Here is a 13,502-nt window from a genome sequence, read left to right on the forward strand (position 1 = left end):
CCCTGCGGGACCCCACTTGTTATGCCCTTCCAGCATGACTGTGAACCACTGATAACTATTCTGTGGGAACTGTTTTCAAACCAGTTTTGCACCCACCTTACATCTAGGTTGCATTTCCCTAGTTTGTTTATGAGAAGGTCATGCGAAACCGTATCAAAAGCTTTACTAAGGTCAAGATATACCATATCTACCTCTTCCCCCTATCTACAAGGCTTGTTACCCTATCAAAGAAAGCTGTCAGGTTGGTTTGACACGATATGTTCTTGACAGACCCATGCTGACTGTTAGTTATCACCTTATCATCATCTAGATGTTTGAAAATTGATTGCTTAATTATTAGCTCCATTATCTTTCCGGGTACAGAAGTTAAGATGACTGGTCTATGATTCCATGGGTTGTCCTTATTTTCCTTTTAATAGATTGGCACTATATTTGCCCTTTTCCAGTGTTCTGGAATCTATCCCATCTTCCATGACTTTTCAAAGATAGGTTTCAGAGTGGTAGCCGTGTTAGTCTGTATCAGCAAAAACAATGAGGAGTCCTTGTGGCACCTTAGAGACTAACAAATTTATTTGGGCATAAGCTTTCGTGGGCTAGAACCTACTTCATCAGATTCATGGAGTGGAAAATACAGGAGCAGGTATAAATAAATGAAAAAATGTGAGTTGCCTTACCAAGTGTGAGGTCAGTCTAACGAGACAATTCAACTGACAGCAGGCTACCAAGGGAGGAAAAATAAAGAGACTGGGAGTGGTTGGATCATTACAAAACCTAAACCTAATTTCCCCAATACTAATTTCCCCCAACTGTTACTCACTCCTTCTTGTCAACTTTCTGAAATGGGCCACTCTCATTAGCACTTCAAAAGTTATTTTTCCTTCCTTGGTATCCTGCTGTCAATTGAATTGTCTCGTTAGACTGACCTCACACTTGGTAAGTCAACTCACATCTTTTCATGTAGTTATACTTGCTCCTGTATTTTCCACTCCATGCATCTGATGAAGTGGGTTCTAGCCCACGAAAGCTTATGCCCAAATAAATGTGTTAGTCTCTAAGGTGCCACAAGGACTCCTTGTTGTTTTTTAAAAGATAATCACTAATGGCTCAGATATCTCCTCAGTCAGCTCCTTGAGTTTCTAAGATGCATTTCATCAGGCCCTGGTGACTTGAAGACATCTCACTTGTCTAAGTAATTTTTTACTTGTTCTTTCCCTATTTTAGCCTTTTCTGATCCTACCTCATTTTCACTGGTATTCATTATGTTAGACATCCAATCACCACCAACCTTCCCGATGAAAACCAAAATAAAGAAGTCATTAAGCACCTCTGCCATTTCCACATTTTCTGTTATCTCCCCCCCCCCCCCCCCCCCCCGACCCCATTGAGTAACGGGCCTACCTTGTTCTTCCTCTTGCTTCAAATGTATTTGTAGAATGTTGTTACCCTTTGTGTCCCTAGCTAGTTTGATCTCGTTTTGTGCCTTGACCTTTCTAATTTTGTCCCTACATACTTGTGTTATTTGTTTATATTCATCCTTTGTAATTTGACCTAGTTTCCACTTTTTGTAGGACTCACTTTTGATTTTTAGATCATTGAAGATTTCCTGGTTAAGCCAGTGTGGTCTCTTGCCATACTTCCTATCTTTCCCACACAGTGGAATAGTTTGCTCTTGTGCCCTTAATAATGCCTCGCTGAAAAATTGCCAACTGTCTTCAGTTGTTTTTCCCCTTAGACTTGCTTCCCATGGGATCTTACCTACCAACTCGCTGAGTTTGCTAAAGTCTGCCTTCTTGAAATCCATTGTCTTTATTTTGCTGTTCTCCCTCCTACCATTCCTTAGAATCATGAATTCTATCATTTCATGATCGCTTTCACCCAAGCTGCCTTCCACTTTCAAATACTCAACCAGTTCCTCCCTATTTGTCAAAATCAAATCTAGAACAGCCTGTCCCCTAGTAGCTTTCTCCACCTTTGTTACAAAGTTTTACAGTGCTTCTTTTAATTTGTCATGTTGAGTATTGTATCTGTTATGGGAGCGGGGTGGTCAGACTATGGACCTTGTGGTGAATAAAGGAGCACATTTTCCATGTAACCTAGGAGAGCCAGGAGGTTGATGTTAGCTGAACAGAAAGCAAGTTTTCTGTAGGGTGAGCCAAGGAGCTGGTGTTAACTCTGGAGAGGGTGGATTTTTGCTGGGAGTTGTCAAGAAGCTGGCAATAGCTGTAGATAGGGTGTATGTACACAAGAGCAAGAGAGGTAACTGTAGTGTTGGAAGCTCTGTTTATACTAGGAAGTTTACTAATTGTGGGCAGTGGGTGTTGCTGAATACAGTTTAACTGCAAGACTAGAATGGCCAAACCATGATCACAGCTTTTTCTGAGCAGTCCTCTATTAGGGTTTGTGAAACAGTGCAGAATATGGTTTACTCTAGTGTACAGTTGCACTTAAATCATTTTCAGCACTGGTTCAGCTGCACCTGGTGTCCGCAATGGATACATTTTTAGTATAGATGCCGTCTTAGACCTGCTGCTGTTTAGAGGCAATTCTTCTTCACATATCTATAAAGTAAAATTTAGCTGAGAGAAACAGCCTGGAAGGTGCTTTGGCTAAAGAGAGACCTTAATTTGGTAAGGTCATTTTGGATGAGAGAACAGTTACGTTAAGACTTTATTCATATTTGACTTAATGGATTTAGGGGTTTCAAGTAGTGAGCACACACCAACCAATCCAGAATGGCTGTTCTTGGGATATCAGTGTGTAGTTTTGCCCTCCTATGAGGGGACCTGAAAATGCTAATGGTTAGGAATGTGTGAATTACAGACTGTTATGAAAGCACCCTTCTCAGCTGGGACTAGAGGTCTGCTCGGGCCCAATTTTAAAGACCAACCTGGGCCTGAATCTGACCCTGGCACAGCCGACCTGAACCTGACCTGAGAGTGTCAAGTCCTTTTCTGGCCCACCCGGACCTGACACTTTCCCCTGAAACTGTATTGCCGCCACCACTGCCTTGTCTTGGGGGTTGTCCTGCGGGGGACTTCCTACTCCCCATGCCTGGTGAACGTGATCAATCACCGGCCACCTTCTGCTCACGGGGTTGGTGTGGCAGCAGCTGTGTACTCCACTCCTGTCAGCTACCACTGCTTTGCTGCACTGTGTGTGCTGTGGAGTGAGAGGCACTGTGACCTGTAAGAGTGATAACTCCCTAGCAGACACAGTGCAGCCAAGTGGCAGGACCCGGAATCCGTTTCCATGATGCCAATCCCACAGGTAGGAGGAGATGATCTGAGCCGACCTGACCCGAACCCTACACTTGTAGCTGGGTCCTGTTGTGTTTGGGTCAGGTTGCAAGGCTTAATGGGACACAAGTTGGTCAGAGGGCTTTGTTTACTGTTTTCACATAGGGTGAAATGTTTCCCATGTTTAGGCATCTTCTCAGCTGCCACCTGAGACACCAATAGAATCTCAGCCTATCAAACCTTCTCCTGCTGTTATTATAAAGCCACCAGTGTTGTTCAGGCAGCCCACCCTGGTGACGAGGCCAGGTGCCCCGGTGACAAGGCCAGGTGCTCCGATTCCGGCTTCAGCTACAACCTCAAGTCAGGCTCCTGCAATAAAGCCAACATCTGGTGCTGTGAAACAGGAACGTTGGGATGAGGATTCTTTTCATGGACTCTGGGATACCAGTGAAGATAAAGGAGCAAATTTGGAGTATGCATTATGTAAACCAGAATCAGTGCTGCCACATACAGTGTCATCTTCTGGGAAAATACCTCCTCCAGGTCATACTCCCATTCCATCATCTGTACCATCATCAATTCCTAAACCACCTCTAATTCAACAGACTGTGGACTATGGCCATGGGCGGGGTGAGTAATGGAAAAAATAATTTTGCCTCTAATACAGGACCACTTAAACAAAACTTTTTATTTCTAAAGGGACGTGCTCTGAGTGTTATTTACCACACATAGTATGCCCAGAATCTTAACACAATCCCTGTGTAAGCTCTGTACATCATTATGTAGTGCCAAATACCTCAGCTGCAGTGAGGTTGAAAGTTGTTGCTATATGATTGATCTCCTCACTTAAATAATTAGACTGCACTCATGAGTAGGGCCCTACCAAATTCACGGTCCCATTTTGATCAATTTCACAGTCATAGGATTTTTAAAACCTTAAATTTCACAATTTCAGATATTTAAATCAGAAATTTCACAGTGTTGTAACCAGGTGTGTATGTGGGTGGCGGTCCCGATCCAAAACAGGGTAGTGGGGGGATCGCAAGGCTATTGGAGGGGGCGTCACGGTATTGCCATCCTTACTTCTGTGCTGCTGCTGGTGGTGGTGCTGCCTTCAGAACTGGGCGGCCAAAGAGGACTGGCTGCTGGCTGGGAGCCCAGCCGTGCAGAGGTAAGGGTAACATGATATGGTATTGCCACCCTTACTTCTGTGCTGCTGCTGGCAGCAACACTGCCTTCAGAGCTGGGTGGCCGGAGAGTGGCGGCTGCTGGCTGGCAGCCCAGCTCTGAAGGCAGTGCCGTTGCCAGCAGCAGCACAGAAGTAAGGGTGGCAATACCATATCATGCCATCCTCACTTCTGTGCTGCTGCTGGAGACAGTGCAGCCTTCAGAACTGGGCTGCCAGCCAGCAGTAGCAGAGCTTCCTGCAGCTGGGGGAGGTTCCCAGAGGTGAGTCTGACCTGACCGTGGGATCAGCCTATTCAGGGGAAGTGGAAGTCCCATCCCTCCCCAGCCTGGCCAGAACTAGCAGCTGGACCCTAGTGTACCATAGGAGCCCCCAGCTTGGGCACCCCAGCCTTTCCCCTCCTCAGCTCCAGGCCCAGCACTTGGGAGCTAAAGGGACCTTGGGCTGACTGTGTGTGGGGGCAGGGTGTGTAACCATAGCACCCTGAGCTTTCGCCCGCCCATAAGGCCAATCCTTCTGCCCCACTCCCCCCCCCCCCCAAAAAAAAAAAGTGATGATCCTCTCCCCTCTGCTTGAGTTTACTTTTTCCTTCCATGGTGTGATGTTGAGGTGCTTCACATGAATTAAATTGCTTATTGCCACCTCTGGTTCTAATCAATACTAGCCCATGTGATAGAATCACAAAACAGTATATCATAACCAATACAATATTGATACTCTACAGGTCTTTTTATCTGTTAGATCACCTGTAATAAAATGGACCACTTTTTGAATGCCTACAGTAGAACATCTAATGCTATTGTTCTTTTATTATTTGTCTGTGTATTGCCCAAAGTAGATGAGGAGCTCTGCAGGCAAGAATGAAGATAAATGCCTTCCCCTCAAGAGTTTACAACTTATATCATGAAGAATGATGGATGGGGTTCAGATTTAATACTGAATTTCCCACAGCTAAAATTTAATATGAAGCTTTTAGTTGAGAGTTAATTTCCCATGGTTTTACACTGCTTTAAAAAGAGAGAGATTCTGCTCAAATGCAGTTACTTTTAAAATGAGTGTTGTGGTATAGCTAGCTTTATTGTCTCTGCAACTTGCCAGTAGTTATTTGGAGCAGAAATGATCCCATGATTTGAATATTTTATTAAAAATTGTTAGAAAACTGACAGGAATCTAAACTAGCTACTTCAGTTACTGTTGTCTACATACTGGTATCTCTCTGACAACTATAGGGTATGGCTACACTGCAGTTAAAAACCTGCAGCTGGCCAGGCTAAGGCGCTGTTTAATTGCAGTGTAGATGTTCAGGCTCGGGCTGGCGCATGGGATCTAGGACCCTGCAAGGTGGGAGGATCCCACAGCTAAACTCCTTAAGGAAGGAAATATATTGCCTTGGGAAAATGACCCACCAGTTCAGTTTTAAAACTGAGCTGCTTTTCAGCTACTTTTTTTAAAGTTTGTACTTTTATGGGGCTTTTTGTTAGGCTATAAAACAACCAGAAACAGACTGTTAGCTACTACAGTAGATAAAACTGGGCTATTTAAAAAAAAAAAAAAAAAAACAAAACCCATAAGCTCCCCTTATTGTCTGTGCCCTGACCAACTACTTCCTGCGGTCCAGTTCTGTGCCTTCCTGCTTGTGTTTTAGGCTTTTCCGCAGCTGTAACCTTCCAGTTTGTGCTGCTGTCCCTTGTCTCTTCAGCCAGAGACCGTTTATGGGAAAGGAAGAGAGGGTGTATGTGTGGCATTATTCCCCCAGCAGCTGTCCTGTTTGAATCACTCCCTCCTTTCTTTCCATTGGCTTGTAGAGTGTACAACACATTTTAACTTTTGACAGTTAAACTCCCCTTTCCTTTAATTTCAACAGTAGTAAAAGATGTTTCAATTATTTTCAATAGAATATTTGGTTATTTACTTCTACTTACAAAATTTTCAATCTTGAAACAACTAGCTTTTTTAAAAGAAGTAACTTTTTAAAAATTGCAGCTGCTTTGAATTACACAAATGCTATAAAAACTCCTCCTATTTAAATGTTTTACATCCATGAAATTTCAACAGGGAAAGTCAGAATATTTTTAATTAAAAATTTAAAAATATGCAGTTCTGAGATGAGATTTTGTGTTGAATTTGAGCCATGAACATTTTAACTCTCCTAGGAACCCAGGGTTTTGTTGCACTGTATTTTTCTGTGGAAGAGTCAAATTCCATTCCAGTAATACAATAATAAAAGGACTTCACTGCAGTCCTGTTTGTTTCACCACTGGCCTTCAATGGTATACACCAGAAAAAAAAATGCAGACATTGGCTTAACTGTAGCATTGCTAAGGCGTTCCTTTCTGTTTGGATCACTCTCCTGAGAAGTTTAGCTAGCTCTTTTCTATATCTTTAATGGAATTAATGAAAAAAGTATATGGGGAAAAATACATTGGAACATAAGAACGGCCATACTGGGTCAGAACAAAGGTCCATCTAGCCCAGTATCCTGTCTTCCAACAGTGGCTGGTGCCAGGTGCCCCAAAGGGAATGGACAGAACAGGTAAACATTAAGTGATCCATCCCCTGTCACCCATTTCCAGCCTCTGGCAAACAGAGGGTAGGGACACCATCCCTGCCCATCCTGGCTAATAGCCATTTATGGACCTATCCTTCATGGATTTATCTAGTGTTTTTTTTTTTTTTAATCTTGTTTTAGTCTTGGCCTTCACAACATCCTCTGGCAAAGAGTTCCACAGGTTGACTGTGTGTTGTGTGAAGAAATACTTCCTTTTGTTTGTTTTCAACCTGCCTATTAATTTCATTGAGTGACCCCTAGTTCTTGTCTTATGAGAAGGAGTAAATAACACTTCCTTATTTACTTTCTCCACACCAGTCATGATTTTATAGACTTCTATCATATCCCCCCTTAGTCATCTCTTTTCCAAGCTGAAAAGTCTCAATCTCATTAATCTCTCCTCATACAGAAGTTGTTCCATACCCCTAATCATTTTTGTTGCCCTTTTCTGAACCTTTTCCAATTCCAGTGTATCTTTTTTGAGATGCAGCAACCACAACTGCACGCAGTATTCAAGATGTGGGCCTACCATCAATTTATATAACAGTAATGTGATATTTTCTTTCTTATTATCTATCCCTTTCCTAATGATTCCCAACATTCTGTTAGCCTTTTTGACTGTCGCTGCACATTGAGTGGATGTTTTCAGAGAACTATCCACAATGTTGCCAGGGTCTCTTTCTTAAGTGGTAACAGATAATTTAAACCCCATCATTTTATATGTATAGTTGGGATTATGTTTTCTATTGTGCATTATTTTGCATTTATCAACATTGAATTTCATCTGCCATTTTGTTGCCCAGTCACCCCGTTTTGTGAGATCTCTTTGTGACTCTTCACAGTCTGCTTTGGACTTAACTACCTTGAGTAGTTTTGTATCATCTTTAAATTTTGCCACCTCATTGTTTACCCTTTTTTTCCAGATCATTTATGAATATGTTTAATAGCACTGGTCTCAGTACAGAACCCTAGGGGACACGACTATTTACTTCTCTCTATTCTGAAAACTGACCATTTATTCCTACCCTTTGTTTCCTATCTTTTAACCAGTTACTGGTCCATGAGAGGACCTTCCCTCTTATCCCATGACAGCTTACTTCACTTAAGAGCCTTTGGTGAGGGACCTTGTGAAAGGCTTTCTGAAAATCTAAGTACACTATATCCACTGGATCACCCTTGTCCATATGTCTGTTGACCCCCTCAAAGAATTCTAGTAGATTGGTGAGGCATGATTTCCCTTTACAAAAACCATGCTGACTATTCCACAACAAATTATGTTAATCTATGTGCCTGACAATTCTGTTCTTTACTATAGTTTCAACCAGTTTGCTGGTACTGAAGTGAGGCTTACTGGCCTGTGTAATTGCTGGGATCACCTCTGGAATGCTTTTTAAAAATTGGCATCACATTATGTATCCTCCAGTCATTTGGTACAGAAGCTGATTTAAATGATAGGTTACAAACCATAGTTAGTAATTCTGCAATTTTTCATTTGAATTCCTTCAGAGCTCTTGGGTGAATACCATCTGGTCCTGGTGACTTATTACTTTTAACTTATCAATCTGTTCCAAAACCCCCTCTAATGACACCTCAATCTGGGACAGTTTCTCAGATTTGTCACCTAAAAATTAAATTAAATTATTTTTTTCTTATGTGAGTTGTTTGTTGCTCTAAGTGGTATTCAGTTAACATTAATGTAGCACAAACATTCTTTATACAGCAGGTCACTAATATATACTTAGGCCTAGTTACCCTCTGATCACTTTGAATGCCACTATGTCATTGCTTTTAGAGTGGGGAGGAGATGGATGAGGGATGCAATTTGGGACAATATCCTTACTTATTTTCTTGTCAAATTTCTTTACCAGATATAACCACCAGTAAAGTTGAACAAATTCCCTATGGGGAGAGAATAACTCTGCGTCCAGAACCTTTGCCTGAGAGACAGCCATTTCCAAAAGGTAGGCACTGCTTGGCTAATTCTGATATCCTTTGAGAAAGGTAGGCAAGCATCATGTGGATAGCCGAGAACACTAAACTTTTGTTCCTTGCTAGAGATTGTGTGCTGCTTTCTTCTTTTAGAAGCCCATAACTATAACATTATTCCTATGCTTTTCCTGTTCCCTTGGAGTTTTTTTAAGGATTGGCTTATATTTTTACAATTCAAATTTTGGGGGTTTCTTTTTTTCAGAACATCCAGGCCAGCGGGATCGTTACAACAGAGAGAGGGATCGTGAGTCTTACTTTGAGCGTCAAGGCAATGCAAACACAGATTACCGAGATTTTAAAAGGGAGCGGGAACTGCACAGAGACCGAGGCTCAGGAGACTATGATCGAGAGAGGTTTGAGAAAGAACGCCATCTTCGAGAGGACAGGTATGCAGCGCAGGACAAGCTGGATCATAGTTGTATCCACATGATTGATGCTGTATTAGGTGCTGTCAGACTGTCAGTTTCATTTGAAGGACATATGTTTGTATACTGATTGGGAATTCAGATCTGCGCTCTCTAGTCGAAATCTCAGAGCTATGCAAAATGCTGTCTCTTCTGGCAGGGCACCTCCAACTGGACCGTCAAGGACTCAGTCTTACCGTGACAAGAAAGACCATCCTTCCTCAAGGCGAGGGGGCTTTGAAAGACCGTCATACGAACGAAAGCCTGATCGCCCGACCTATGATCATGGACCTTCCATGTTTGGAGGTATAGTTCCTTAGCCCCAAAGTAATGCTACAATGTTGGGAAAATGAAATCAGGAAGGTAGATCACAAGAAGATGTATTACTTCATTATGGATATAAATGTTAGTGGCATTTATCAGGGCAGTGTCTGTCTTGTTCTTGTGATCTTCTGTCTCTCACTGGTTATGACATCTAGAAAGTAGCAGTGAGATATTTTGCCCACCAGTTATACAGATGTCTGTGATCAGAACTGCTTAGGACTGCAGTTGTGGCTCACTTGGTATTGACATCTATAAAGTGACATCTGACACTAAAAGTGCAACACTATTTCAAGACCCTGTGTGATCATATGCAGTAATCGTGACTCCATGGGCTGAGTTGATTTGATTTCAGTTTTCAGAAGTCAGAGGGAGGAGGTTATCAGAGTCCACACCTCTCGAAAGCAAGAATCCCACAGATCAATATCATGTAATAAGAATGATAAACTGTCCATCTTGGACTTATAATAAACTCAGCACAGTGGTCTCTGAGCACCTGAGTGGAAGTGAATCAGAACAAAACTATCAGAACCACCTGGGAGTTTTTAGAACTTCATCACACCCTTATGTAGTATGGATTCCAATAAAAGAATTTCCCATGGTATTCCGAGTTGGATCTGACTTCTTTTCCCTGCTTTGCAGAATTGTGAATTAATCACAGACATTACAAAGACCAGTCCGTTTTCCTTGTATATATGGACTGAGTAAAGATGCTTAGCATTTATATAGGGGATTTACATATTCAAAGCTATTTATAAACATTCATTCAGCCTCAGAACTCCCCGGGAATGTAGGTCATTATTATCCCCATTTTACAGTTTACAAAGAGGTTAAGCGACTTTCCAAAGGCCACAGAGGAAGTCACTGGTAAAGCTGAGACTTGAACTAAAATCTTGTATTCCAGTCTTGTTCTTCTTTGACTATTTCATTCTGCCTTTTGGAAATATGGTCATATTTCTGTCAGTACAGATTTTCTGTTTTTATGGCATTGGCTAAATGAGACTGTCTTCTCCTCTACCAATCAGATCTTAAATTTTGGCTAAAGCACACAGTCTCAGAAATCACTGGGGTCTGTTAGAATCCTGTGAACTGAGATTTCTGATTTAGATTTCTGATTTTAGTGAGCTGAGAAAATACTTGTGTGCAATTACTGAAATTTGTAGGTGATCGGAGAAATTACCCTGAGGAGAGGATGCCTATTTCTGCTCCATCAGTACCGCGCCAGCCACCCCCTGCTCCCCGGGTAGAGAGGAAACCAGAGTCTAAGAACGTGGATGATATTTTGAAGCCACCAGGACGGGACAGCAGGCCAGAAAGGGTGAGTAGCATGGAGCTGCTATCCATTCTGAAGGCAACAAACAGTGTTAAGGGGCCTCTATTCTGATACATTTCCCATTTGCAGTATGCATGTTTCTGAAGCAAATCCCTGCCCCATCTAAAGCCACTGAATAATTTGTGAACCCCAAAACTGGGAGCAGATTGAACATCTAAAACGTAACTTGTTAATTTTGGTGTTCTCATAGACCAAGTAAGGACTGCAGGAAATGGTTTGGGAAAAAAGCTATGAAGGTTCACTTTGGGGAGCTCTAAGAAGGCTTTGCTGATGATACAAATAGAATAACACAACATAATCAGGTGGAATACATCTGAGATTTAAACCTCTTGGATTTGGGAGAGCAAGAAGAGGATTCCTATTAATTGACAATATTTATGAGTTTCAGAATTCTTTCTGAGACCAGTGTTCGACTGTGGTACGTGGGAGGGATGGGTTGGCCATATGCTGTAGGGAGGGGTGTACATACATTGGCAAAGGATTGTATAGTTAAGGTAGGCTCATACTACTAACTTTATTTTAACAAATGCTATGCAATCTTACATTATAGGGCCAGATCTTCAGCAGGTGTCTGCTGAGGTTATGGTTCTTACTGGGCACAATAAAAACAGTTAAGGAACATGCCATAGTGCTGGCTCTCTTTTGTGATACTGTATCCAATGGGTATGCAAGATTGTGAGCCGGAGCACGTTGGTTGGTAGATAAGTCACATCCGATACTCAGGGGTTCTGCTGAATGCAGTCCAAAAAGTCATCTTTCTCTTATGCTATCTTTATATCAGATTGTCATCATAATGAGAGGATTGCCTGGCAGTGGAAAGACACATGTAGCAAAACTCATCCGGGTAAGTAGATAAATAGCTACTTTCCTATATGTTGCCAGACTCTTAACTGTAAAACATCAGCATATCTCTAGGAATGTGCCTCTACGTGCACACGTCTTCTCTCCTTTCCTTCTATTTCTTCAGTTAACACGGGGAGATCATATTAGGTCGGTCCCTTGGAAGAAACAATCTTGGATCTGGAAACTCAGTCTCTAATTGCTTTAGATTCTAGTTCTTCAAATGATTGGGTATCCCCTCCCAGAACTAGAGGGAAAGGCAGCTGGGATGACTGAAATAAAAAGAAAGGTGTTCAGTTGCAACAGATAGTAAAATGTTCTTTTCTTTCTCTTACTGAATGTGGATCAGGTTGCTGGGGTGTGCTCTGGGCATACTGAGGGCCCACATTGTAGAATGGAATTTGTATTCCTTGGTTATTTCCTTCCCAGGACAAAGAGGTGGAGTGTGGAGGACCGGCACCCAGAGTTCTCAGCCTGGATGACTATTTCATCACCGAAGTGGAGAAAGAGGAGAGAGACCCAGATACAGGAAAAAAAGTGAAAAAGAAGGTATACTCCATTTGTGGCTCTGTTGATTTAAATCTCTGCTTGAGAAAGGAAGGAAAGTGTATTTTTAAGGGAGGCACATAACAATGTAATTACAGTTAGGGCTGGAACCTGATGTTTCGATGCAGTGGTGTTCTTTTGAACATGGCATTTCTATGTGTGGCCAAATTAGAGCTAATCTGTGGGCAAGTTCTTTAGAAAGGTACATACAAAGGGAAGTTTGGTTCTGCTGCCCTTATGCTCAGTGGTTGTGATATCAGGATTTGAACTCCAGCTGTTTTAGAACTCCTGCTTTCTCTTGACATGCCTTTTGTCCTGGACCCAGGTGATGGAGTATGAGTATGAAGCTGATATGGAAGAGACCTACCGCACCAGTATGTTTAAAACTTTCAAAAAGACCTTGGATGATGGCTTCTTCCCTTTCATTATCCTGGATGCCATCAATGACAGGGTGCGCCATTTTGAGCAGTTCTGGAGTGCAGCGAAAACCAAGGGCTTTGAGGTAATGTCAGGAGTCATTCACACTCACTAGTACCTCTAAAACAATGAGCCCTCTTTCAGGAAAAGGAAACCAAATGGAACCCCCAGTCAGTCCTGCTGGTGTTTAGTATTAAATGCTCACTCATTTATCAGTGTATACATCTTCTGCACGTGCAGCTCAGACGTACATTCACTGTATGGGAAAATTGCTTTAGATAGTAACATATTAATTTCCTGATGAGTTTATGGTGTCTAATACTAATTTTCTCTTTCTAGGTGTATTTAGCTGAGATGAGTGCAGATAACCAGACTTGTTCCAAGAGGAATATCCATGGACGCAAGCTAAAGGAGATCAATAGGGTAACTGTATATAGAAGTGGAGTCACAAGGGTTATTCAAGTTAAATTTCTTTGGGCTTTCAGGTCCATTGATGTTGGTGAAACCTCATATTGTTTTAGAACAAATATATCCCTCACTATGTTGAAGATGGGCCCATATCCCCTGTAATTATTTCAGTAGGATAGCTGCAATGTAACTGTACTCAAGAAAGATCTGATCACTCCTGATCAAAGACCCACTTTTTCAATGTGGTGTGTTGTAGGAAGTGCTTTATTTTGTA

General features: G+C 42.0%; 1 protein-coding gene across 3 annotated transcripts in view; it reads left to right on the plus strand.

Moving 5' to 3' along the window:
* Positions 1 to 13,502, plus strand: part of YLPM1 (YLP motif containing 1) — a 94,593-nt gene that overhangs the window by 30,712 nt on the left and 50,379 nt on the right. For all 3 annotated transcript variants that reach the window (XM_048852229.2, XM_048852228.2, XM_048852226.2), the window contains exons 7-15: positions 3,425 to 3,866; positions 8,839 to 8,931; positions 9,162 to 9,345; positions 9,524 to 9,669; positions 10,848 to 11,002; positions 11,799 to 11,861; positions 12,287 to 12,406; positions 12,729 to 12,905; positions 13,160 to 13,243. In XM_048852229.2, the coding sequence (XP_048708186.2) occupies positions 3,425 to 3,866; positions 8,839 to 8,931; positions 9,162 to 9,345; positions 9,524 to 9,669; positions 10,848 to 11,002; positions 11,799 to 11,861; positions 12,287 to 12,406; positions 12,729 to 12,905; positions 13,160 to 13,243 (1,464 nt within the window). The remainder of the gene's footprint in view (positions 1 to 3,424; positions 3,867 to 8,838; positions 8,932 to 9,161; positions 9,346 to 9,523; positions 9,670 to 10,847; positions 11,003 to 11,798; positions 11,862 to 12,286; positions 12,407 to 12,728; positions 12,906 to 13,159; positions 13,244 to 13,502) is intronic.

Source organism: Caretta caretta, chromosome 6, assembly GCF_965140235.1.
Source record: "Caretta caretta isolate rCarCar2 chromosome 6, rCarCar1.hap1, whole genome shotgun sequence".
NCBI classification, from domain to species: domain Eukaryota; kingdom Metazoa; phylum Chordata; order Testudines; family Cheloniidae; genus Caretta; species Caretta caretta.